The sequence below is a fragment of the Cyprinodon variegatus genome, unplaced genomic scaffold (assembly GCF_000732505.1).
Source record: "Cyprinodon variegatus isolate N-32 unplaced genomic scaffold, C_variegatus-1.0 Scaffold89, whole genome shotgun sequence".
Taxonomy (NCBI): domain Eukaryota; kingdom Metazoa; phylum Chordata; class Actinopteri; order Cyprinodontiformes; family Cyprinodontidae; genus Cyprinodon; species Cyprinodon variegatus.
Window position 1 is genome coordinate 63,688 of NW_015150542.1, and position 27,209 is coordinate 90,896.

The 27,209-nt window shown below is 36.6% G+C and overlaps 2 protein-coding genes across 3 annotated transcripts in view; one reads left to right on the plus strand and one right to left on the minus strand.

The window, feature by feature from the left end:
• Positions 1 to 14,467, plus strand: part of LOC107083982 (serine/threonine-protein kinase N2-like) — a 26,932-nt gene extending 12,465 nt beyond the window's left edge. For both annotated transcript variants that reach the window (XM_015373601.1, XM_015373602.1), the window contains exons 7-20: positions 4,088 to 4,231; positions 4,318 to 4,393; positions 4,479 to 4,671; positions 7,202 to 7,337; positions 8,208 to 8,278; positions 8,383 to 8,440; positions 8,526 to 8,617; positions 9,955 to 10,131; positions 10,240 to 10,302; positions 10,383 to 10,459; positions 10,994 to 11,136; positions 11,297 to 11,404; positions 13,235 to 13,315; positions 13,615 to 14,467. In XM_015373601.1, coding sequence (XP_015229087.1) covers positions 4,088 to 4,231; positions 4,318 to 4,393; positions 4,479 to 4,671; positions 7,202 to 7,337; positions 8,208 to 8,278; positions 8,383 to 8,440; positions 8,526 to 8,617; positions 9,955 to 10,131; positions 10,240 to 10,302; positions 10,383 to 10,459; positions 10,994 to 11,136; positions 11,297 to 11,404; positions 13,235 to 13,315; positions 13,615 to 13,818 — 1,623 coding nt within the window. In that variant the 3' untranslated portion in view covers positions 13,819 to 14,467. The remainder of the gene's footprint in view (positions 1 to 4,087; positions 4,232 to 4,317; positions 4,394 to 4,478; positions 4,672 to 7,201; positions 7,338 to 8,207; positions 8,279 to 8,382; positions 8,441 to 8,525; positions 8,618 to 9,954; positions 10,132 to 10,239; positions 10,303 to 10,382; positions 10,460 to 10,993; positions 11,137 to 11,296; positions 11,405 to 13,234; positions 13,316 to 13,614) is intronic.
• Positions 14,468 to 19,114: 4,647 nt separating this feature from the next.
• Positions 19,115 to 27,117, minus strand: LOC107084002 (probable palmitoyltransferase ZDHHC12). The gene is made up of 6 exons (XM_015373628.1): positions 27,053 to 27,117; positions 26,865 to 26,961; positions 24,466 to 24,599; positions 24,159 to 24,248; positions 20,841 to 21,007; positions 19,115 to 19,810 (listed from the first exon to the last, which is right to left on the minus strand). The coding sequence occupies exons 2-6, from the start codon at positions 26,959 to 26,961 to the stop codon at positions 19,495 to 19,497; spliced, it is 804 nt and encodes a 267-aa protein (XP_015229114.1). The 5' UTR covers positions 27,053 to 27,117; the 3' UTR covers positions 19,115 to 19,494.
• Positions 27,118 to 27,209: the final 92 nt, after the last annotated feature.

A 27,209-nucleotide genomic window follows, 5' to 3' on the forward strand; every position in this document is an offset into this window, starting at 1 on the left:
TTTTTGCCCTGTTTGAATCTTGATCCTATCTGACATAGACATGGATCAAGATTAATGCATTTTAATTTTATTTTATCGTGATGCAAACTTATCATTCTCATCATTTCTCTTTAATCTGATGCTGATGAAAATTAGGTCTATGTTGAAAAATATAAAATTAACAAAAGAACAAGCTATGAAGGTAAAAAAAAGAGCAGGATTTGGATTTTATAAAGCCCTAAAAGAGCCCATGGAGTTCATATAAACAGACTGCAGGTAGCGTTTTATAGCAGCAGGTGGCAGGATTTTACCATTTCTATGGATTAAGAACTTTCTGATATGTAACTGCTGCGATGGACTGGCAACCTGTCTAGGGTGTACCCCGCCTCTCGCCAGTAGACAGCTGGAGATAGGCACCAACACCCCTCAAAACCCCAATTGGGATTAAGCGTGTCAGATAATGGATGGATGGATTATATGTAACTGAACTTGTTTGTGAAATTATAGAAAAAAGTTTATCCAAACACAAGACGCGTCTTCATACAAACTATTTCAATGACATTACATTTCCGGCTTGTAAATACACAGTTCTTATATTTCAATCTTACCAGAAAAAACATTGCAAGTTTTGATGGTTGTATTTCTTCAGAAATGATCAAAATAATGCAAAGATAAAAAGGACTATTTCTTTATTTCAGTGAGTTCAGGTCTCTGGGTAACCAAACTAATTTGAAAGTGTCATGCCTTTTGTTAGAAATAAACTTAATAGAAACATAGACCTACAGAACCACTACCCACAGAGAAAACATGCTGGGACATGGATAGTTTTAACTTCAATTTGTTAAAAAAATCACTTTTTAGAATTAAGAAATGTATAGACTCTATTGTCAGCATTACTCTCGTACCATAGGTTTTAATTGATTGATTAATTAATTAATAGTTGGTGGTATGGTATTGGTATTAAAGTTGCCAAATTTGCACATGGAGGAATAGGAATTAGAGCCTAACCTATTCCAGTCCAGAGTGAGAAAATATGACGTTTCCTCAAAGTAATATTAGAGGTTATCTGTTATTTTATTACAGAGCCTTTTTGTTCCCATCCATCCATCCATCCATTTTCCGTCACGCTTGATCCCAGCTGGGGTCGTGAGGGGTGCTGGTGCCTATCTCCAGCTGTCTACTGGTGAGAGGCAGGGTACACCCTGGACAGGTCGCCAGTCCATCACAGTGCAACACAGAGACAAACATTGACATTCACGCACGCTCACACCTAAGGAACATTTAGTGAAGCCATTTAACCTAACAGGCATGGTTTTGGACTGTGGGAGGAAGCTGGAGTACCTGGAGAGAACCCACGCATGCTCGGGGAGAACATGCAAACTCCATGCAGAAAGACCCCGGGCCGGGAATCGAACCCAAAACCATCTGCCCCAGAACCACTGAGCAGCCCCCTTTCTGTCCCTAAAGATGCTTTACTCTAAATAACGGCTGAAATTCACCTTTACTTCTGGATAAATATAGCTGAGAAAAAAACAGCACAATATTAGAAGTTAATCCACCTTTTATGTAATAATTTTAGCCAAACTTGCATCAATTGCACTGGGCCAATCACATAACCCTGTGGTACAACTAGAGAGTTATGATCTAAAAAACACAGCCAAATGTTTGGGAGTGAAAACTGTGAGCAAATTCAGTTCTGAAATCTGACCAAATAAATATGGATCCAAGGCAATTAGCAAAAAACAAAATGAACATCTTTCAACTACTCAGCATTTGATTTTCCATAATTTGAGAATTATTGTGTGTAACTTAGAGGAAAAAACAAAGGAATGAACCGTTTAACAAGCCTATTCTTATTACCTCAGCTTTTACAAGGCAGCCTAACAGTCCTTCATATCCGCCTGCAGTGCTAATGGCTTTAACATACTTACAGGTGCATTTGCACAGCTGAACAGATATGGAGTTAAAGATCTTGGGAAATGGAAAGCATTCAGGGTTTGTTTCCGGCTTGTTTCATCCACACTCCTCCCATATTATACTGTTTTAATGAATGATTCACTCGGTTAACATACCAGCAGAGGTTTTTAAATAAACAGAGGAATGTTATGCAGTGTCTCCTGTTACAGACTAAAAATAACTCAGGCTGCCTCTTTGATCTATCACAGTTTTTACTTTCTATCAGAGGAACATTGTCATATCTGGGACACCCTCTGAAAAAAGTTACCTCACCGGTTGTAAGTTGGCGCCTTTTCGATGGCAAATGTCAAAAATGCCAACGGTGATTTATAAAGCCAGATCTGTGTCTCTTTTGTGACAAAATAATTTAAAAAAAACAACAACACAGAAACCAGATATTTCTCAGCCCTTCTGCAGCTCCCAGTGTTTACAGTATGTCTCATTTCTCCTGCTTGTTTATTTCCTTTCCACCCACATCAACCAGAATTTTCTGTGTTCTTAATTTAATGATTTTGTTTTAAAAGAAGAATGGCAGGAGATCAGAATACTTTCTAGTTTCTGTTACTGGTTTCATAAATGCTGAACACTTTTAGCATGTATTGCTGATACTAATTATTTCAGCATGTCTTGGTGATGTAGAGAATAAGGGCATGATGCAGCACCAGCATCATCCACAAAACAGGACAGGGCCAACTTGCAAAGTCTAACCAGGACTTAAACAGATCAAAGGTAGATGAGATCTCTTCAGATCCCACACATCCTGGACACAGACTATTAGATTCGTACCTTCAGCTGTTTGCAAGGACCAGCCATAAAGAGCTACTTTCCCTCACGAAGATATATCTCAGTAGCTCAGCTTGAAACTTTATGCTTATTTACTTCTTTATTCATCACCGAGGTTTAAAGGCGTGTGACAAAACTTGTGACAAATGTGAGTCTGATGTGAAAACAGGATCATAATAGCAGGCTTTATAAGAGAAAAGCAAAAACATAAAAGATGTTTTATGGAATCCTAATTATTTCTGTCCAGTTTATTGTTATAACCACAAAAGCTGTGGAGCTTCTTTAGGGCACACCCTACAGAAGAAGCTAATATTAGCTGTATTTGTCCAGGTTTTGGTCTTTAATCCCCATTTGTTTATTATTAATATACTTGAATCCATTTATTTAAGCTACTAGAAGGACATTTCCCACATTTTTCCAGTGGAGAACCATGAATTTCTTCCTCTGGAGGAGGTCAAAGTATAGCTGCTTCTTCTCCCCATAAAAAGGTGTTGATTGCTGAGGAGGGGTTGGGATCAGTTTTCCAGACACATCGCGGTGGGATTAAAACTAAAGTAGACACAGAAATAAATGGAGGGAAAGTCTTCACAATCCCAACAAACAGCACCAGTCTAACAAACTGATGCGTTAGATGCATTTAACTGTAGCTCCTGGAGCAATTACAGAACTGCTCCATTTGATTTACTCTCAGAAATGAACTTAGTACTGACCAATAAGTATTTATATTCAGCATTCACTAAACCCTTACTGCATTTAAACAGAAATTTAAGAAAAGGGTGCCTACCTGGCCCCTGGGGTTCTGGGCTTCAATGTTTCACCAAATGTCCCTGATACATTGTAAACCAGCAGGGGGAGCTACTGTACAGCTTTTCTTTCTGGGTGCTAAATTGTTGCAATTATATTCAAGACCAGCAGGTGTCAGTCTTACACCTGCAGCTTTCTGGTAGTTATGTCAGCAAAATAAGCAGATCTGGGGTTCTGAGAATATAATAATAATAACAATAATTAAAATTTATTGATCTCACATTAGAGAAATTTACCTCTGCATTTAATGGATCCCCTTTAGGAGCAGTGGGCTGCCATTGTGGGGCGTTTGAGGGCCTTTTGCTCAGGGAGCCAGAGAGGCTGTCTGTGGGAGTGGGGCTGGAACTCAGAACCTCAGGATTCCAAGCTCTATGCCCTAACCACTAGGCCACCACTCCCCAATATGCATAAAGGTTCAGTTTTAGCCTCATAAGATCTAAAAATATGTTTTTAGAGTTGTATAAAAGCGTCATGTCTTAATCAGTCTTGCAGATATTCATGTCCTCCTTACAAACCCTTGGTTATTCAGGTAATCTTTGTGCATCTGTTGAAAATCTGCTTTTAGTCTCGAGAGCTGGAGGTTTGCGTGTTCTGGCGGCACCAGAGGGCCATGTGCGCAGTCAAGCTCCTGCGACTGGAGGAGGTGATGGAGAACACAAATCACAACCTGGGCTTCAGTCTGGAGCCGCAGGGCCTCCTTCACATCCAGGTATAAGATCTCAACAGACAAGAACCTGATGTTGACCTCGAGATGAAACGAATATGAATGACATGTCTGCTTCCTCTGGATGACAGTTTCAGTTCATCGACACTTTGGTGGAGCGGCAGCCAAAGCTCAGACGTCAGCGATGCATTTTCACTAAAGAGAGAGGTAGCAGAAACAAACGGACAGATCTAATGTGACTTCTCTGTCATTTTTGTATCATTAGTGGTTGTTTTTTTTTCATGTCCTCCAGGAAAGAATTTCCTCCGAGCTGCTCAGATGAACATGAACTTTGCAACATGGGGTCATCTGATGATGAGCATCCTTCCTCATTATAGCTCCTTCACCACCTTCAGTTCTCATCTCTCCACAACATCTGACCTGATTGGAAACAACACGCCGCATCCGAAGGAAAATAAGCCCGAACCAACAGCTTCGCTGCCAAGGTTGGAAGCTGCAGCATTGTCAAAAATTTCACCCATCACCCTTTGATTATCTCACAGATTAACAGATTATCATGTCATATTTCAAAGTCATCTTGATCCTTTTAAAACATTTTTGCAAGTTTGGCTGCCCTTCATAAAGAAATCACCATCAGCAGTTTTCTCTCACTTTAAACATTGAAAATGGTGAAGACCTGCAAGAAGCAAATGGTCTTATTGGTTCATGAGAAAGAGAGGAAGGCCTCAAAGAAAGAAAAAATACTAGTATTTTTAGTAGATATTTTCATGCAATGCAATAGGGTATCATGGTCTTGTGTATGCACAGTCATTTAGAAGGGGATTAGGGTTTTTTATCTATATTTCTGGAAGAAATAAATCCACAATCCCATTATCAGTTATGATTATGATTAATATTATATATACATTATACACGCATTAAATTGGCTTAGTGATTTACCTTTTTTTTAGCCTTCTCTCGCATAGAACACAAAAACTAGCTCTAAAAAGAGCTTTAATTGTGTCAAATTAGTTAATTAGGACGCTCCACCTGAGAGTATCACTGATGCCACCCTCTGTTATAGAAGGGAACTGCTTGTTCCACAGGTAGAGAGTTATGTATACATGGGAACAATAAATCTTCAGGTTTGGTGGATGTTGTTGTGGACCCAAAAGCAGAGTAGAAGGAGGCAGAGATGAATTCTTGCAGGTTTAATGAAATAAAGCAGGCAACAGAATCAAAAATCAAAGGACAATTACAGGAAAACATAAAACAGGAGACGTCAGACGAAACCATACACATGGAGCATAGCAACAACGAGAAACCAGCACAATACACAGGAAGAGTGTATATTGGAGACTCAACAAATACTGGGGTGATCAGCTGATAGGGAGCAGGTGTGGATAGAAGCAACTAGAAGATAGGGGAAAGTAGACTGGCACAAAGGGGTAACAGAGAGCAACACAAGAAATACAACACTGCTCACGTATAACTAGAAAACAACTACAATGACACAAAATGAAAAAAAAAAACAATTTCTAAGAAACATAGAATGACATAAATAAAAATGTAAATAAAAACTCAAAAAAAGGGCAGGTTCATGAAAAAAATCACCTGGTAGGGATGGCCACAGCGGTGGCAACTGATTGGTAAAGGCCACCATTCGCCACCCATCTAGCTCCGCCCCTGATTTTAATTTAGCTCTCTAACAAAATGTTACTGAAAAATATTAAACACATGAAAAAAAATCTACTGTGCTCTGAATAAATAATTATCATATTACAGATTTTGGCTGAATTTCCTTTTGTATTAGGTCGAATTAATTTATATAAAAAAGTACACACCTAACCTTACCAAGATGAAAAAAATCTATAGAAATACAAAATCTTTTTTTTTAGATGATTATATTTTATAGGGTAAAAAATAACCAACTTTGCCCTGAGGGTAAATATGAACAGTGATTTACCTCATTTTTTGGCTTTTTTTTTTGGTGGTAATTCAATACCAACACCCAGGTCTGATTACTTCCAGATCGTAAAATAAATTAGAAAAATCCCATAAACACAATCTGTCTGACAACAATCTCTTAAAGTATCACATCATGCATTATAGAAAGTCTCAATAGAAATTCAAGAATAGATAAGAAACAAGATAACGACATAAATTATTCTCAATAAAGTTACAAAGAAAAATGGATGCCAGGGAGAGAAGTGATCCAGAAAAAGAGAAAACATGGAACAGTAAGTGGCTGGTAGACCTTAAATACTCCAAGAGGGTCAATATCTCATCTAGGAGGTCACAAATGAACCCAGAGCCTCTGCAGGCCTCAGTTAAGGTCAGAGGTCATGAAGAAGACCCACCCACAGTTAGTAAGAAGTTAGGTAAAAATGGGAGATCCATGGGGAAACCACTGCTGATGAAGACCTCAATGGACTGATGATCACCAAGATGATAAATATTAAAAATTCTTTGGTCTAATGAGACAAAAGTTGGCTCAACATGATGGTAATTTGCTGTTTTCTTGCCTCAGAACATGGGTGACTTGTAATCAGTGGAACCATTTGAAGGAGAACGTCTGCTAATCATGTTGGAGACCTTAAGCTCAAACACCTTTGGATGATTCAGGACAATGACCTAAAACAAACCTGCAAATCCACCAATAAATGGGTTACCGTATTTAAAATCTAGAATTATACCTGATTTATTCATCCTGCTTGTCTGACTGGGATTGCTGCAGATAGCCCATGTGCATTGCTCAAAGTTTCTGGAATACAGCACTACTTTAAAACACGTGAACTCTGAACTCCAGCTGGATAGTTGAAAGTTGAATGTAGCTTGAAGTTCCAACAGCTGCAATGAATGCATGTAAACTTCTGAGTGGAATTGTATTTTAAGGACCAGCTACTTTGAAGGGTTTTATGAACTTATACTACATTTATAAAGCATTTATGGTGAAATCTCTAAATGATATTATTTGCATTTTATAATGATGCAGAGGTTATAAATCAGAAGTTTTTGCTTTATGTGTTTATTCAGAGAAACTCCGTTAATCAGACTGACCGTCTCAGAGGACCAGTCGCCTTCCATCAGCATTGAGCAGCAAGAAAACACTCCCAGCCTCATCACCACAGAGGAAATAACGTCATCGGTGCCTGCACTGCAAGACAAACTGGTATATAAATGTTTGTTTGATTCTGTTTAACAGGGTTCTGTAACTTCCCCACAGTATTTTTTTAATAACATAAGAGAAAACTACTTCGAATTTCATAAATTTAACGACCCGACAATCAACTTAAGTTTTTTTAAAGAAAAAAGTGCCTTTTTTTAAATGCTTCCTTTTCCACGTAAGAACATGAACAGTGGCATCCCCCAGGGCTGCGTTTTCTCCCCACCTCTGTTTCCCCTCAACACAAACGCCTCAGCCGACTCACGTGTGAAACTTTAAATGTTTGTAGATGATACCTGACAGGCTGGTCCACCAATGCAGTCAGAACCATCTGGAAGTTCACCTGTTTAAGACTGTGGAGTCTGTAGATTGCAAAAAAAATGGTCCAAAAATAGAATGATCAGGGCTGCATGGCTTGATTATACGGTCAGGAGTGTCCATATTGATAATGTTTGTATAAGTTCAACACTGTTTTTTTAAAGTATTGTACATAAACAAAAAAACGCTCTTCCAACCAATGTTATATGTACTTTAAAATGCATTTTATATAAAGAACAAAGTGGGGTGAAAATCTCAGTCATTGTTGGTGTGCATTAAAGTGACCAATAAAGCTTATTCGTATGTTTTTAAAATCCTGGTGCAAAACATGACAAACCTAGAGTGTTAAAAATTATTTCATGTTTGCTGAATTTGACAAGAGGAACTTTAAGTAAGAAAACATTTTTTTATCTTCTCAGCATTAAGAAAGGCCACCTGTTGATCGTTATAGATCTTCTTTATTAAACAGATTATTTTTACAAGTAGAAGATTAAATATTAAACAGCTTTATTTGTTTTTTATTTGTTGGTTTGTATAAGTTTTGTTTTTCTGTTCCAGATTTCCATACGCCGTCCATCCAGTCCAAACACTGCAGAGGATTGTGAGGATCAGCTTGTTTCTGCCCTGAAGTAAATTCAGTCACATGTAGCAGACATTACATGCAGATGTCGCCTTATAAAGCATCAATATATGAGACATGTCCTTCTCTGTCCACATGGCCCTTTCTCTAAAGGATGAAGGTTGAAGATTTTAGATATACCTCAGTTCTGGGTCGTGGACACTTTGGAAAGGTAACAGGGCCTCCTGTTTCCTCTGAGTTCAGTGAAACCTCCTTTCCAGATGTTTCCTTAGGTGGTTTGTTTTTTTCTTCAACAGGTGCTACTGGCTGAGTTCAAGAAGACAGGAAGACTGTACGCCATTAAAGCCTTGAAGAAAAGAGACATTGTGACTCGTGATGAAGTGGACAGGTGAGTGAAGCTTATTAACTAATACTTTTCGGGAGAAGTAACCGTTAACTATAAATAGTTATTTTTTTATAAGTTTCACAGCACTACCCTTCCCCCAGAGATCAGGTTATGGATCCAACTACTTAAACTCAGAGCCTTAAAACTTGCCTTCATCAACCACCTCCTGCAGCTCATTTATAGCTAATCCAGAGCATTCCCAGAAGTTAGGCAGATACAAGTTCTGGATCTGCTTAAATAAAACCAAACTTATATTAGGACTTCTTCACATATATTTGTCCAATTGATTTTGTTCTTATTTGTTAATAAAACAGGAATGCTTAAAGTATTGCTATTCCAGTAAATGTGCTAGAACAGCATGAACTACAGGAAGAAACAGTAATGTAAATGGTTTTCCATTGTTAAACATGGCTGGGCAAATGGATTTCCCCTTTAGCTCCTTTAACTAAGTTCATTTATTTAGAAAAGGTTCTTCTCTTCACTATTTCAGTTTTGGTAACCGGGTAATATGCTTTTTTCCAAGTACAAAAATGAGCTTTTTGCCACTTGTTGATTTGTACAGACAGTGTGAATCTGTAGCTACCTTGGGAGTTTTAAAACTTTGACAAGATTTGAGCGTTAATCTTTTAAAAGTGTCTTATAGCTGAATAATCAGATTCCAGGTCCTTCATATTTCTTAAAATTCAATTGACTCAATTTGGATTTTAAGGATCCCCTCCTAATGTCCAAATCATCTCCTTAAAAAGTATTCCCTAAAACACCGCTGGTTCTTTTTAATGTAATTTAATGTTTAATGTAATGATAAAAAAAAAACAACCATACCATGAGTTCCTATGGAAAAGTAGGCCTCTGAGGCTCTGTGGAGTTTTTCTGTCGCTGTCCCAATAAGACAAAGGCCTGAAGATAAAACCAGAAGACATGAGGAGGAATGTTAATCACTTCTGGATTGGGAACACCTTTAATTTTCCATCATAAGAAGCTAGAAATTGAAAAATAAATGGATGAATAAATAGATGATCAGCTGTTTATAGTCAATTATAACCAAATATGATTAAATATTTACTATGAATAGCTCTATAACCTCAGACATGATCTCTAAGATCGTTCCTACAGTCACCATTTCACTCTTGAAATGTATTAAACAACCATATATACTATATTTACAACATGAAAAATTATATAAATTATAGCCAATTCTTAAACTGGGGAAACAATCATTATGCCAAGCAAAACTATAACTTTTACAGTTCAATACCTGCCAGAAATGGATTTAGCTTTAAACACTGCCCTGACTGTAGCTCAGGTATTTGTGTTTTAATGAGCTTGAACTAATCTTGCAGCCTTATGAGCGAGAAGAGGATCTTTGAGATGATCAACGCCTCCAGACACCCATTCCTGGTCCACCTTCACGGCTGCTTCCAGACATCTGACCATGTGTGTTTCGTCATGGAGTATTTACCAGGCGGCGACCTGATGATCCACATCCACAGTGATGTCTTCTCAGAAGCACAGACCCGGTTTGCACAAAATCTTCCTGTCTTTAGCCTGAAGACTCTTGTCCTGTTTTTGTGTATTTTTGCTATTTCAGTTTTTTTTCTGTACTTGAACAAACCGTTGTTTCACAGGTTTTATTCAGCATGTGTCCTGCTTGGTTTGGAGTTCCTGCATTTGAATAAAATCATCTACAGGTATGTTACCCCGGTCAAACGTGAAGTCACATCATCTAAAACATGGGGTTGTTTTTAACGTTTATACTTCGGTTATGCAGAGATCTGAAGCTGGACAACATACTGATGGATGCAGAGGGATTTGTGAAAATAACAGACTTTGGACTTTGTAAAGAAGGTAAATATCTATACCTTGAATTTGTTTGTTTTTGGTGCATTTTCTTAGGGAATCTTATATGTGTTTATTGTTAAAAAAGATCCCCATTAGCTGCCACCAAAAATGGGACTAGTCTTCCTGGGGTCCAGAAGACAAAACAAAAATCAACAATTAAACATTGTAGACATTATTGTCATCAGAAATCATTCAGAATAAGTTATTAAATTCATATCTATTACATTAATTCTCCCTTTCATACAGTAAAAATTTGAATTCACTGCTGACAAATTTATATAGTGCATACTTGTGTAATAATTAAAAGATACTTTACTATCCAGGTCATGTATATTAAGTAGACAATTATTCCAATAACTGATGGCTCGATAAATAACTTTTCTCTTTAAGGTATTTGATTTTGGCCATGGTAACATCATCTGACTTGAGGTTGAGGTTCTTAAATGATCACAGTTTATTTTTCTTCTTATTTTCACTGAAAATTTAAGAAGGAACCTATCCTCTCTGGACTAGTAGGACATCTAAATGATATCCCTGCAGGGATGGGCCACGGAGATCAGACCTCCACTTTCTGTGGGACTCCCGAGTTTCTTGCCCCTGAAGTCTTGACAGACGACACCTACAGCCGAGCTGTGGACTGGTGGGGGATGGGCGTCCTCATTTATGAGATGCTTGTCGGAGAGGTTGGTGGGATATGTTCAGTACTCCAGGCTACTCTATCTGTTGCTTTCTGATATATATATATATTTTTTAAACTAGGAAAAATAAAAAAAATACATTTTTACAATTTAATTATTTGTAACATGTACAGTTTGCCTGACGTAGCTTTGCTCTTCCTGCTAGTCTCCCTTTCCTGGTGAAGATGAAGAGGAGGTGTTTGACAGCATCGTAAATGATGATGTGCAGTATCCAACATCTCTTCCCGCTGATGCCGTCTCCATCATGCAGAAGGTAACCACAGATTGTATTTGGTCAGGAAGAGACACAAGACAGTTTCAGTTAAATGCTACTGAAAATTCAACAGAAGCGATTTCAGTTTTTCAGGCCTGAGATAAAACACTTAGAGGATCCTCTGAATACCCAACCATCCCATGAGGTTGAAAATGTTTGCTCATAAAAGGAGAAGAATGTTTCAAAGAAAGTTGGGGGACTTTTTAACTAATTATCAGATTTAAAGTAGCTTTAATCAGGGGAGAGTAAAATCAGCTTTACCATTTTTTGATTTCCAGAAAACACCCAAAAAATAGAACTCACTTTGCCTTTTAAGCAGATGGCACCCAGTCTCCACCTAACCTTTAGTCAATAAAACTAAATAAGGATAATAACTAATCCGGGTTTCCTCCTTCATGCACCCCCAGTGTGTCACTGATTATTGACTTTTATCGTTTTTTTTTTTTTGCTGACCTCTACTCATCTGTAACAACACCCACTTTATCCATGACTTGAAGCTAGGATAAAAAATATTCAGTAATAACATAAAAAAAGTCAGTCTTGTGTAATTCCTTCTAGATAAACTTATGCAAAATACTTTTATTGTGTTAGAAGCTGTGCTGCCGCTTATCTCAGTTCTAAACTTCCTGGTGTTAAACAGTTCAGAGAACATTGGGCCCAGGTGATCCCTGTTGTCTGAGAGACTGACAAATATTAAATAAAAAAAATTTAGTTATTTTTCTATATATGCATTCAATTTTGGGAAATTATGCATATAGTCCAATCAAGTAAAGAAAGTTCATCATTCAATACGGAAAAATCCCATTTGTTTATAATAGCAAAGGGGGAAAAAAAGTCAGGGAAACCAAGATGGCTGAAACGGGGAAAAAGACCCAAAACCTCAGCTATTTCTGTTTCTACATGGGGGTAGAGGAACCACCATTCTAACAGAATACGATATTACTACTGTAAAACTAAACTACAACTACATCTATGAAATAACTTTGTTGGTATATAGATTTTATTTTTACTGTATAAAATGCATAAAAGTACACTTAAGTGGAGAGATTAATATTTCTTTATAGAATAAAGTTAGAAAAACACTTTTTTTCCCAAACCTCGTTTTACATTCCTAAGGATGTATAAAAGCACTTTGTAAAAAATCCTGACTGAGTTTATCAGTCATTATCATAATTCATGCATGAGACGATTAAAAAAACATAAAAATTGTATTGTTTATTTTCTTTTTAATTTAATTTAAAAAACAAAAGGAATTGGAGGGTAAAGCTTTATTTCCTTTTTGTGTTTCTAAAACATCCATTCTTATATTGATCATTTAATATCTAACTACTATCAAATACACAGCAGTTTATCTCCTCTATGCATCCATTTTGACCTCAAAAAGAGTCTTATTTAATCATTTGTAAAGTTTACCACTGAGTATTTATGAGTGCTGTTGTCTAAACCATTTATCCAGGCATTGGCTAAATTATACTGATTATACTACTTTATTAAATAAAATTAAAAAAACCTTAAATTGGGTTTTTTGTTCGGTTTTTTTTTTGGCCCTTTTTTATTTTTTTGAAATGATTTGACCAAATAATTTCATAAACTGCATAATATTCTTAGTTTTCTGCCAACCAAAGTAAAAGAAAATCCTAAATGTGCCAAATTACTACAGAAGTGGGATTGCTGTGTAGCCTTACACCTCTAGTTCAGACTCTTCATCCATGCAACACCAACTAGATCCACCTGCCTTCAACCAACAGGAGCTTCCTGGTGCTTTCATTAGAATAATTGTGCATCAACTGAATTAAGAATAACTCAAAGGAACCTTTTTGTGTTTTTTAGCTGTTGAAGAAGAACCCTCTGAAAAGGCTGGGAGCTGGAGAGAGAGACGCAAACGAGGTTAAAGGAGATAAATTCTTTGAGGTAAATCACATCACTTTATTTCCCTGGACATCAATGAAGGTGAATAAAAGCTCACCCATGAAACTTTAAAACGCTGAGAAGACATGTTAAATGGTCTTAATGGAAAAGCTGTCTATCTTAAATCCCAGGTCTGACAGCAACACTAACCTGAGAACTTCAAACCTCTGATAAACACATCCGTCTTCATACTGTAGCTGCTGGTTGCTGTGACCTTTGGGACTGAAGCTTGTTTTTCTGACCCATTTCAGTTTTTTTTTCTGGAAAAGTCTAATATAGTTTGACTTTTTGAAACTCTGCAGACTATCGACTGGGAAGCCCTGATGGCCAAAAAGTTAAAGCCGCCGTTTGTGCCGTCGATCAAAGAGCCCACAGATGTCAGCAACTTTGACAGCGACTTCACTCGCCTCCAGCCGGTCCTGTCTCCGCCCTCCAAGCCCTTCAGCCTCTCAGCAGAGCAACAGGAAGCTTTTGCAGACTTTGACTTCTGTGCTTTACATGGTTGATCAAAGGACTGAAGAAACCCGGTGGCCAAAATAAGAACCAGTTTGCGGGTATCACTATCCGCCTTGACAGGTAACAACCAAGTACCAAATATGCATGTTGCCAAGTATAATCAGTCAGTGTTTCCTTCAGTAGTAGAAGTTGCAAGAACACTGATGTAATGATTTGTTTTAGTGCTGTATTAGCTGGTCAATAATACAGTAAAGTGGTGTCAAAATAATCCTCTTCATCATCAGCCCTTTACAAAGCCTCATTTTGGACTCTTGTAACCTCTTTGCTCTTGATTGTTACACCATTTAGACCTCAGTGACTGATTATAAAAGCAGAACAGCTGTTTGAAATAAAAACACAATAAGCATAGTGTAGCAGAAAGTGGTATTGATCCGTTTAGACAAGCAGGACTTTAATCTTTAAATCATTTTAGATCCGACAGTTAAAGATAATCTCCTGACCCGGTCTTGACTGTATCTTTGAATGAAAGACTTCTTTGGTGTCTTCTGCAGCTCAAACATTTACAGACAGGACAAAGCTCTCAATAAAATAACGCTGACTGTTCTCAGTCATGCTGCAATCAACAAGAAGCTGTCAATTAGGTAAACAATGGGTTATTTTTAACGGAGCTGAGGACGTGATGGTAGACATGATCGTCTGTGGGGGTGGGAGGGATGGGGGGGTTAGACTTTCATCTGACTTTTAATCCTAGAATCAAAAAGACAACAACTTTCCCATCTCTTTGTCACGTTATTGCTGCTATTTTCTGTAAACGACATTGTTTAATTCTTGAGATGTCCACCTTGTGTTAAGTTACGGAGCATTCAGTCAATGGATATTTTTAAATCCTGTCTTTTTAAACTGGCCTTATGTGACAATAGTCCTGCCACTATGGTAAATCTACTTAACGGTCTCATATTTTATTGCATATCTTAATTTTTTTTTTTTTTCCCAACTGAAAGTTCTATGTTTTGGTGCAATGAGGATAATTGACTGCAAAAATGATCTACAAATAGAGGACTAGCAAAAATGTCTTAAATTAAGCACATTTACCATTAATATGAGTAGGTAAATAAGATAATTTGCCAATGGAATTAGTATTTTTACTCTTAAAATAAGATAATCAGATAATATGCATTTGAAAAAGGACAAGGCAGTTGTTTTTTCTTATTTTAAATATAAATTGTCTAGTTCCATTGGCAAAGTGTCTCACTTACCTCCTCAGTTCAAGAAAAAATGCACTTATTGCAAGAAAAACATGATTTATTTAGATTTCAATTTTTTACAGTGTTGTTTTTATTGCTTTTTTGTAAACCTTTTTTTGTTTTTATTTCTCATTTAATAAAACCAAAATAAGTTTGAAATAACTTTTGAGATCAAACACAGATTGAACTAAAGATTTGTTTGACATCTTCATTCTGCAATGAGCATTTAACCACTAAAGGAAAAAGTCCAAAACAGATCAGTAGCATAACATTTATTTGCAGACATAGAGGATACCATTTCTTTTCCTACTTTTTAAAATTGTATTTCTAAACAAGAACTTGGAGAATCTGACAAATGAATCAGTTGGTTTTAGGCTCGATGACAACACCTTTAAATACACACTTAGTTCATTTTTAAAACCCTTAAGAACTCAAAAAGAAAGGTTTAAAAAACACCAGGCTCCTTGAAAGTAAAAAACCAAACTGATAAAAAAAAAAATTTATTTATACAATTTATACATATACAGCCAGGACACTTACATCAACAACTTCGAAAATGTACCAGAATATCAGGTTTAAGTACTTGGTACCTTGACTATGAATGACTACCGGTTAAATTGATTGTAAGTAGCTATTTTAGATGTTTTCAGTCCATCTAAAATACAACTTGTTCATAGCTTAACATAATACATGACTTAAGAAAAAGATTTACCACCGGAAATTTGTAAAGAACCACCATCTTGTTTCTAATTACTGTTTCAAAGTACAGATTGTCTTTTTGGGGGTTAGGGTTGACATTACGTAATAAAAGCACATCGTTTTTAACTTGAAAACTACTTCAAAACATAGAAAAATTTCAGACAGATAAATTTTTTTTATGATTATTATTATTTTTCAAAGTTATAAAGAGCCACCTGTGGCTGCTGAGGTTGCAGACCGCTGTGTTAGCCCGACTAGCAGTCAGCTAGACTCTCACTGTAAGATACTGATGCTTCATAACCGCTCCAGAATCAACCTAACCAGAAGTTAAATTTATAATGTATATTTCTTAAAATATTATAGCCTGGTAAAAATAAATCTATATTTATTTTAGTGTTCAAGCTGTAAGTATTCTTGTTTAGACTCCCATAAATCCCTTGTTAGATCTACAGAATATTTAACATAGATTAAGGAGATAAAACTACATTTTGTTTGTCAAACTTTTACATAGTTTCAACAAATTTACTCTGTATCCATTTATATGTCTAATGTAAATAAATAAGTCAACTTTATTTAGACCAAACTAGCCAATCAAGGCCTTTAAGCCTCCTGTGTGTTCAAAACAGATATAGCTTGCTTTGTGGCCTTTGCTTATTATTAATTCGCGTATAATAACACAACTTTTAGGAAAACCTCTGTTCTGCTGTTTCTATGCATCACTGTGAAAGGCTTTGCTCACTGCCTTGACAAAACGAACAGTTTAACCCGACGTTCATGTCTTCAAGTCGCTTGCTTGTAGCAAAGACTTGTGGTAACATATCAGTCTCTTCCAGGATGTCAGTCATTTTTGCTTATAGAGGACTTAAATTGTGCACTAGAGATCCTAGCAGTATAAAAGAAGCCATAGATAATCTACTAGGCCTATAGCCATGATCATAGTTAAGTGTCTGCTTATCATTGTTGCATGGGGAATATTGGCCTACTGAGCTTGGGTTGGTAATATTAGGGCAAAAACAATAAGATGTGGGGTGCTAAAGGGTATATGTTTGAGGGAGAATTATGAGTTTATGATTTTTTTAAAACACAATACACATAATATTCCTTTTTAGGTTTTAGTAACTTAAAAAGATTTAAACAACTCATTTTACTGTCAGGTGAAAATTAATTTTACTTAACTTAGAGCCACTATATTCAGTAAACACAACAGGATGGTAACTGAAATTGGAAAAAAAACATAACAGATTGATCTGGTTTCCCTTTGGGTGTAACATGTAAACACATAAGAATGAATATAGTCCATATATCAAAGATTGTTAGAGAACAATAATCTAACACTAGCTCGTTTTTACATTTTCATGATGAATGTAAAATTATGAATAATTCATTTTTCTCTGACACAAAAGCTCTAATTATTTCACCCTTCATTGTCCTTCACACCTGTGGCGTCAGGGTTGACACCATCTATCGTCCCTAACATTAAAAACCTCAAATAAATTTTAAAAACTCCTAAAAAGAAATGTTTAAAACTCCCAACAGGTTATTTTTCCATCAACGTGATGCTTAATTAGTGCAGAAGGTTGATTGAATGGAGGTAAAACCCACTGATCTTGATATCTAAGGAAATCACACCATCACAGCAGAGATGGACTGATACACAGGCTGGCCCATTTTTCTCATTTTTTTGTTGTTTATATTAGCATCAGAGGATATGTGCATGAGTTATTTTTTGTTTCTTTTTTCTTTAAATGCAAACTTGTCTATCGTGTCTATTTCTATCGTGTCAGTGGAGAGAGAAAAGCAATAAACAATGGGAGTAAATATCGAGGATCGGTTAAGACGAGCCAAAATAAGAGATCAGTGTCGGAAACAAAGCGCACTGAACTATCAGGAATACATAAGGATTGTGTTCCTAATCATTGTTTAAAAAACTTAAAAGTAACATAAGAAACTTTAATACATTATTTTTTTTTACATTTAAGTTTTGTGCTTCTAAATTTCACTTGCTTAAAATCATATCAAGGTTGTAGAAACTGTGAGAAGTAGCCCCCATAAACAAAGAATAACCTTTCCAGATGTCCTTAAAGGACATCTGGAAGTAAACTGAGACCTCAACATGTTTTTTTTTCATCTGAAAGGTGGGAAAGAAGGTATTTTGTTCAGCTGAACTAGGAAGCTGTAGGACATTTAGCAAAATGTTGTAGCACTTTATTAAACTGCCGCTGCTGCTGAGTATTACATGTTAGATCTGTTTGTCAGAAATGTATGTAAATGTCTATGTGAAGCATCCCGTGTAGGAATGTCAGTGTGCACAGATGCCTCTAACATATCATGCATATCGAATTTAAAAAAGTGTTTTAATGTCCTTAATAAATAAAAACAAATCAGTACAGTAATAACATTTTTGACTTCTTTTGTTTTTCTGCACAGGATTTCACCAAAACATGTTAAACAGTTAGAAATACATTACTGACATCAGTATATACAGGCAGTTACAGACATTGAGGCAGTTAGTGTTAGTGGGTTAGTGGGTAATCACAAAACCTGAGTAATGATTTCTGATTATGCTGAGTGGCTTTTGGCTTATATTTTATAATTTTGAGGACAAATTTTCCCTACAAATAGGGAAAAAAAAAACAAAAAACAAAGGCTGTCAACATGCAGAACCAAAAACCATTTAAAAAAAATGTTATGTGTGTTTGTCACAAACATATGATCAGTAATAAATATGTAAACAGCGTCCGGAGTGTTCACACGTCAACACGCCCGTACAAACAGGTCTTTGTGCGTGTGCTTGTGCGTGTTGATGGCTGCAGTCTAACGCTGTGCGGCGGTGATGACGTGAGCTGAAATCAACTGTAAATACAGGAAAAGGTCTTAAGTTTACATTAAACTTCACACCTTTAATCAGTTTGGATCTGTGATCAGTCTCTGAGCCCTTTTTATTTATGTATGGGGATCAGACAAAAATAAAAACAGTTCTGTTTATGTATGAGCCTTAAGTATGGAGTAAACTCTTTTCCATAATTGTTGCAAGCCAAGAACACGTTTTGCAAATGTATATTTGAAATTAATGCAAAACCAAAATAAAGACTTTGAGAAAAGGGTTTTAAAATTAGCTTTGCTTTTTATTTTTATAATTTTACATAAAATTTAATTTCACAGATCAAATTTTTTCCCACTAATTGGGGTTGATTTTCTTCTGGCATCAGGAGCAAAGACTCATTTCTATTGGATTGTATGGATGTTGGAAACAACATTTTTATTAGTCAAGAGCGAGTGTTTGCATCAGGCATTAAGCGAAGAGAATGTAATCTGAAAACTTAAATTGGAAAAGAATGACATTTCTAAAACTCAATAAAAAGAAAAACGAAATTTAAAATTGTATAAAATCTATAAAAATTAAAATCTAAAAAAAAAAAAAAACCAGCAGTTATTCTTAAAATCTTTTAAATAAGTTCTTCAAACTTTAATATTTGGATTATTTTTCTGTTTAGAATTCATGTATTTTGTTTGCAACCATAATGGAACAAACCTCACTCCATACTTTATAAAAAAAAATGCAATAGTTCTTCTGCTTCTGTTCTTTGGCAATTTTCAGAAACAACAATAACAGACAACAAGAAACTGATCCAGTATTTGGTTCTAAACTTTCTGCTTTAAAAACACTCACTATTTCACAACCATTTAAATAAAAACGTGGGTTTGTCTCCTTTGAAGCAAAATGTATGACAATAAGATTTTGCTTTAAAGAATCAGCATGTCCATCGTTGTAATGGGTGGAGTTCAGGCAGGGTTTGGGGGAGGTTTATGATAGACCTGCTCCCACATCACCGTCCTGCAGATGCAGAAAAAGTCCCACAGGTTGCAGAAAACGCCTCGGTCGAACGGGTTCTCCTCCTTCCCGCAGTTCTTCAGGTATGAGATTCTGTGTCGGGACATGAACTCCCAGGTGGTGCAGTTGATGGACACCAGGTAGAGGTGGCAGCCCAGGAGCAGCAGCACGACGCCGGAGAAAACCCCGACCACGGCAAGCGCCGCCAGAAGAAACGCATTCGCTCTGAACCACAGCTCCCAGGTGACACCAGGAGAAATCCCCGAGCTGAAACGTACAACACAGTAAAACAAACACTGCTTTATAAAACTATAACTTTTTTAATGCCATGAGTAACAGATCATTTAAAGGCCCCTATCTAAATGTTTGTGTTCATAGTTCTTAAATTTGGAGTTTGCTGATTTTAGAATAACTGATCTAGGCTCATAGATCTAACATCCCAGCTGCAGATAACCTTATTTCCATAATAACCTCAGTTGTTTACCTTTTCTTGCATAATGCATTTAGCTGGAGTATCAGTTAGGGCTTTCTCTGTCTCCAGCTGCAGCTAAACTCATCATCTCAGGCTGCAATCAGATCTCCTTTGTCTCTGGCTCCATGATCCGATTTCCCATTGATCTGAATAAGATCTGATAAAGTATTTAAACGCTTTCTGCAGATATGAATAATGTCTACAGATTCAAGCCCTTCTCAATAGAATCAGCTTGGAGAGTTCATAAAAGATGATAAGCCCTCACTTTATGCAACTCCTGACCTACTTGCACTCATATTCTCCAATTAATGCCTTTAAAAATACCTTCTTTTTTTTTTCAAATTAGCCTTTTTAAATCCTACAATTTTCTCCTTACATATTAAGCGTATTTAAATAAGAAATATATATATATATTTTTTTAATCATGCAACTATTCTGTTTTGTCCTGACAGTAGAAATAAGAGGCAGCAGACTGAAGAAATCAAAGTTTAAAAGGATGAAAATGTGATTGAATTCTGATGTGAGTGAGGCTATTCTGGTCACCATCGCTCAGCTAAAAGGTTTCACATTTGATCTCTGACATAAGGATCACCTGAATGTTCATTACAGCTCCCTCTTACACAACCGGCTCCCTCTAAAGGTCAGCATGGGTTACCTAACTCAGTGAGACGCAACAGAGATAAAGCTTAAAGGAGCAGAGTGCGCTGGCACCACATGATGCATCTTCCCTGTCTTCTGACTACAGGGCAAACTGAGGCCACGCTTTTTCCCCTCTCGCAGATAAGGTGTTTTCTCTTAAAGAAGCGCAGGTTTGAGTAGACATACAGAGCGATATGAAGAGCCCACAGCAGGACCAGCAGCTGCACCAGCAGGTAGACCACAAACCAGCGGTGGTTCCTCTCCCCGACGCAGTTTTCGATCCAGGGGCAGTGATGGTCGAAGCGTCGCACGCAGCGTTTGCACGTCTGACAATGCTTGGCTCTCATTGGCTGCTGCTCAGGACACAAACAGGAGGAGGAATTCTTAATTTCTCAAGTTTATCACTTTTTTCCTCAAAGTTTAGACACTGTTTGTCACTTATGAGGATAGTTACAAATAATTATATTCTAAAACACAACTGCTGGTGAAAAACCCAGCAGTTTTCCACATTCTGTCACATTACAATCACAAACCTTAGAACCTCTGTTTGGTTTTATTAAGAGTCCAATGCCAGGAACTACTAACTGTGATGAAGAAAGAAAGTTGTGCATGTGGATAAATGTGGACCAACAAAAATCTAGAAAGTGTGCAGTGCATCTGTATTCAGCCACTCTGCAAAAGCAGGTTTCACTGCAGATCAAGATCCAGCTGCAGGTGTTTGATCTCTACCACCTTTTTAGTATCTTGAGATTAAAACTTAGTTTGATGCAGAGCTTCTGTGTAACACAACTTTTGAAATATTGTATTTTTTCAGCCTCTAAAGCTGTTTCTACCTGTATTGCCTCAGACTTAGCTGCATCCATCTTCACATTAACCTTAGCATGGGGATGATATCTTCAGGATGATGTGAACTGGACATTTAGCATTGATGTTCAAACACTGAGTCCTGGTCTCATATCAAATTCACAGACTGGTCTTCATGTTTTTGGTCAACCTCCAATATGATGTGTTTTTTCTTCAGCAGTGGAGTCTTGCGTGATGAGCATCCATCTTGTTTTCTTTTAAACAAGTATACCTGCCACCTCAAAGTGTTTCTGTGGCTCTATAAAAGTAACCTTATGACTATTTAACTACTCTTCTGCTGATTCTTTTCTTGTCCCCCACCCCACCCTCTGTCTGAAACCTTACTGGGAAACCCTGGTTCTTGGGCACTTTATGCTGCAATAATGTTCTTTACACTTTCAAGATTATAGCCACTCTATTGCTCAGTGGAGCCTTACGCAATATAGAAAAGTGTTCAAAACCCAAAGTGCTGCACCGGGTCAGGTACCCGCTGATATCTTGCAGGTACTCATATAAAACATACACTACGGGTAGAAAAAAAACATTATTTCACAGGCACGGGTGTATATGAACAAAATGTGGGTAGCATAGAGTTAACAGCATTAATAAAACTTAGTTATATTTTCTTATTTATTAATTCTAAATCTTAAGATAACAGTATTATTTCAAGCAACGAGGCAAACATTCTTCCTTCGGCCAATTTACAGCTGTGGATGTCAGTGTGACTCAATGTTCTTTTCTGCCTGTGTGATTAACCATTAAATGGCCGTTATTAGTGGTTATCAGTCCCATAGAAAGGCTCCAAGCTGCACCTCCTCTACCTTCTAGCAAGTTCCGTACGGCTGATAAAATGCAGCTTATCGTTGATTATGGTTTTGGTCACGTCTAAAACCTTAAGTCTCACTTTCTATTTACCTACTTTATACTTTTTATCTACTTTATTTACAGCCTATCTTCTTTTTTTTTTTTTATGCGTTTTAAAGTTTTACTTTGAGTGAATTCCATATGTTTCAGTCACACCGATTTAATGTGGTGTTTTAAAACAACTCAGCTGACAGGATATGAGATTCTTTTGGGAGGGGTTGTTCGATATGAGCTGATAAACTTTTTTTTTTTTTTTTTTTTTTTTTACAATACATGAAGAACTATAAATTAATTAGAACTATTAATTGATAAAAAATATTTTCAGATTACACATAAATAGATTGATTAATTCCGTGATTAAAAAGGAATTACCTTAGGGTTAGGATTCATTGGGTGATAACACCCTACTCAGCCTACTGGCAGGTAGGAGGCATTCTGAAGCCATTCTATGGGACTGATAACCGCTAATAACAGCCATTCAATGGGATGATAACATCTGCCGTGGCTGAAGCGGCTATGTGTACACTTTGTGATCATGGGTTGGGTCGCACTTTATCATTTATTGGTCCGTGCGGTCCCGGCCAGGTTTTAAATTAGGTTAATTGAGGGTAATGGGTCAGTATAAAAGTAGTATTATATAAAATGGCTCTCAAAGTTCTGACCAGAACTACACTGCAAGTAAAAAAAATATGTCATTTAGTTTTAATCCTGGATGATAAAGAAATGTCTGCTTTTTAAGAACATCTACTGGTCTTTAGGTTGAATAATAGATGACCACTGGTTCATACAGACTGTCTACATCAGATGTCACGGATTAGCGGACCCACCTGCTGGCTAATCCGGACCCAACCTGATATGTGCTTTAGAATGGCTTTGTCTCCATTCAAACCCAGGTTTAAAGCCTTGCAGGGCAGCATAAAGCCCACTGCTCTCATTAAGCCAGAAAAAAGACAAGCGGTAAGTTCAGGTGTTTTATAAATTATGTGAATCAGGAAATTGTCTATATACCAAACTGCAAGATTTTTGTTCTCTACTTAAAAAAACACTTTAGATTTCAAAACGCAAAACAAATTTTAAATTTTTTAAAATATGTTTTTATTTAATAAGTCAATGTATAACATGGATGCATAAAAACTTCATTTTATTTCAGTGTTAAATTCTGTTTAAAGTAACTGATTATAATTAAAAATGTGCCCAGACCTTTTCTGGTATTGATTTTATTTATTCGGACCCCAATGATTTTTAATTGGTTCCCCCTGGTCTACAATATTCTATCCAGTTTAATAAATAGAGGACATTCTATTCAATGTGATAATTCCCACTGCAGCATGAGCCGTCCTCTGAGGTAGAGAGTGTTTATTTAAGCTGGAAGCAGCATATCATTCAGTTCAAACGTGGTATAATTGGATGGACGGAGGGTAAAGAATGAGTGTGAGATATAAAGAGGTCAACCAAGACCTGAAACAGGACCTGAAAGATGCATCTTCCTCCAGCTGACCATAAACCTGAAAAACTTCAGCCTTGTTTTCTCCTTGAAAATCACACTGTTTGGAGCCAATATTCTGCTTTCTGTTTGTCAAACATCTTTCAGATTTTCCATATTCACCCAAATAAAAGGACAAAATTATTATTTCTAATCTGTTAAACCAAAAAAGGTAAAGTTCTTCTAAATGTTCAGTTTCTATAGAACAAAGCCTGAAAAACTATAAACCAACAAGACTTTAGAGAAAATTGGATTAGTTTGACAGGAAGCTTTAAGAGGAGCTGGGTGAACGGAGGCCTGCGGAGGCTGGTTACCTGCAGCAGGCAGTACCCACAGCGCCGCAGTCGAGGGGTCGACGACTGAGGGATCATCGACTCCATTTCTTCATCTGAACCTTGACCTCCCTACGTAGAAACAGACAGATGTGGGTCAGAGCAGCGGCCAGCGCTCACACCCACCGTGAACCTTCACCTGATAAACTGTGCCTCCATCAGCTAACACTACTTATATCCTTGCTGATTCCTTTTCTATGATTAAAAGGAAAAACTTGCCCCTCACTAAACATGTTAGGTCTAATAGAAGTCTTGTTTTGTAGATTTCTATCTTTTAACTCATCCTCACCTTTACTGGGTCAGCAAGAACAAATCCCGGATCCATTAAGGAGACGGTGAAGTATAAAAGCACCGACAGCAGAACCAGGAGGAAGAAGAGACCTGGCAGCAGCAGGTCTCCTTGCTCCTCACATCTCCGTAAATCTGCACACAGGAAATATTCAGAACCCCGGAAATAAAGCAGTTTGTTTAAAGGTAGAGAGATGTTATAGTTTAACCTTGCATAGTTTTGATTTAAGGGTTCTGCTTAGAGGTCATGATCATGTAATAGACTTTGTATTGACCAGGTTATGATAACTCCAGTGTACATATATGCAGCGCATTTATCCTCAGGCTGCCATTGCTTTTCCTATGCACATCTATTGCTACGCGGATTGGCTCCTCTACAAAATAGGACATGTGCAAACTACAACAAACTTGCTTGTCCAAACAAACACGTTTAGGGTCTGGAAAAGACAGTCAATCTCTGCAGACCCCACACATCCTGCTCATAAACTGTTTACAGTTTTACCTTTATGTTGAAGCTTTAGAGCTCTGTTCACTAAAGACCAGCAGCTACAGAGACAGTTTCTGTCAATCTGATGAACATCTAACAGTAAAAGTAAATACATCAAAATCATATATATTTTTACCAATAAAAAAATAGTCTTCTAATTTTTGTAAAAACATGGTTTACATACATACACAAAAATAAAATTAAAATTTTATACACTTACTTACTACTCTGAAAATGTATGCATTAAAAGCAAAACCGTTCAAATCCTTGTCTATTGTGAACAAGCTTGGTGTCTGAAGCTGATTCAGATTGTTAAGTGTTAAAACTGCTGTTAAAAAACAAGTTTTTTTCCCATGCATAAAACCGACTTTGATAAATCCTTTATAAACTGTCACGCATCACCAGACATATGTGCAGGTCAGGTGGAAAACAGAGTAGCCGAATAAAAAGCAAAGACAAAACCATGTGACAGCCTCTATATTATTACTGAAGCCTCTTTTGATATAGTTCTAGCATTCAGTCTCACTGAGTTCACACCTGAAATCAGTCGGCATTTCAGACACGAAAGTTCTTGTAAAGCCTCCTTTACAGCTTGTCTTTTCATTTAGGTGGATTTGGATACGAGTATTAAACTTCCCATGATGATTTCTTTCTATCGACATGTTAACGACTCAGTTTTATACAACTATCTGGCATAAACTGTTTGCTCCAAATGTTATAAAGTCTAATTAAGTCTCATTTAGTCCACTTGCACACTTGTAGCCTCTATGAGAGTGTGTTTTTTTTTGTACAATAATACATAACGTAGTTTCATTTCTTTAGCTTTTTGCAATGTTTTGTGAAGAGATTTCTGTATTTTTTATTATTTAACTTGAAATTTACTTTTTATTTAAATATGCCTTATTATCTTTAATAATTCCAATTCTTTTTCCACCTTTCTGATAAGTTTAAACTTAAAACTTGAATCAGCTTTGTATTCATAATATAATATAATATAATATAATATAATATAATATAATATAATAGAATAGAATAGAATAGAATAGAAAATCCCTTTATTGTGCCACAATGGGGAAATTCTGGTGTTACAGCAGCAAAAAAAATATGGGAAAAAAATGGTCACACAAATGTGGACCTTAGAAAAATGTATAAAGATAACATAATAGCGAAGAGTTAAAAAAAATAAAACACTGTACTGTAAAATGTTTAATATAAATACTGGGCACCTGGAGAATAAATAACCAATATGCAGCTATGGACATGTTTACAGTAATGGATATTTGAAAATAGCAGCAACTTTAGAGATGTGCAACATAACAGTAGCATGTTATTAACTGACTAAGATGGAAACTGTGCAAAATCAGCATGAATTTACCAATTTATTGAGGGTATAAGGAACAGTGGTGGTTATAAAGTCTTCCAGCTGCTGGGAGGAAGGATATGTGATAACGCTCCCTGGTGCATTTAGGGTACATTTATCTACTCTTGGGCATCATTTCGATGTTTTCAGGTGCTTTTGCCAGAATTTTCCCATTCTGGAAAAGTAAGTGTATTTCTTTTCTTTTCTATTCTAGGGCTCCATCCTCAACACAATCTCAGCATTCAGTTTCTGGTAGTTGCAGACTGTGAATAACAGGTCAAAGAGACAAAAACATGATTCTTTTTCTAGTTTATAACTTAAGTTCATCCGTTGTACTGTACTGTAGTAGTGTGATCAAATTTGCAAAGAGACCGAAACATTATTTCTTGTTTAGAGAAAAAAAAAAAGCCCTTAAGGTACCAATATAAATCAACATCTAATTAACAATAAAAAATGAATATATTTTTTTTACTGGAAACAGTTAATTATTTGAATTTAAAATTTGCTTTCATAAACCTTAACTTTTAAACCGGGACAAGTGAAATGATCTTACCGGTGTTGTGCAGGAATAGAATCAGAGTTATGACCCAGGTTAGCACGGTGTGACAGACCCGCACCAGAAAACCAGACCGGAACACACTCTGTACCATCTAATTACAAAGACACAAAACAAACTATAATAACAAGATTTATTCTGCTGCTGTTTTTTTTTTTTTATTAAATGCGCGACATGGAACAAACCTTGACACCATCGCAGAGCTAGCTTTCCAGGTTACACTTTGTATTAAAACATTTCCTGTTTTGGTACGGTAGCCTTGGAAGGACAAATCTCGCTAACTTAACAAAACCTTTGAACAGTTTTAAGATTGTGACAAAACAGTTAAGTAAATTACTGTGA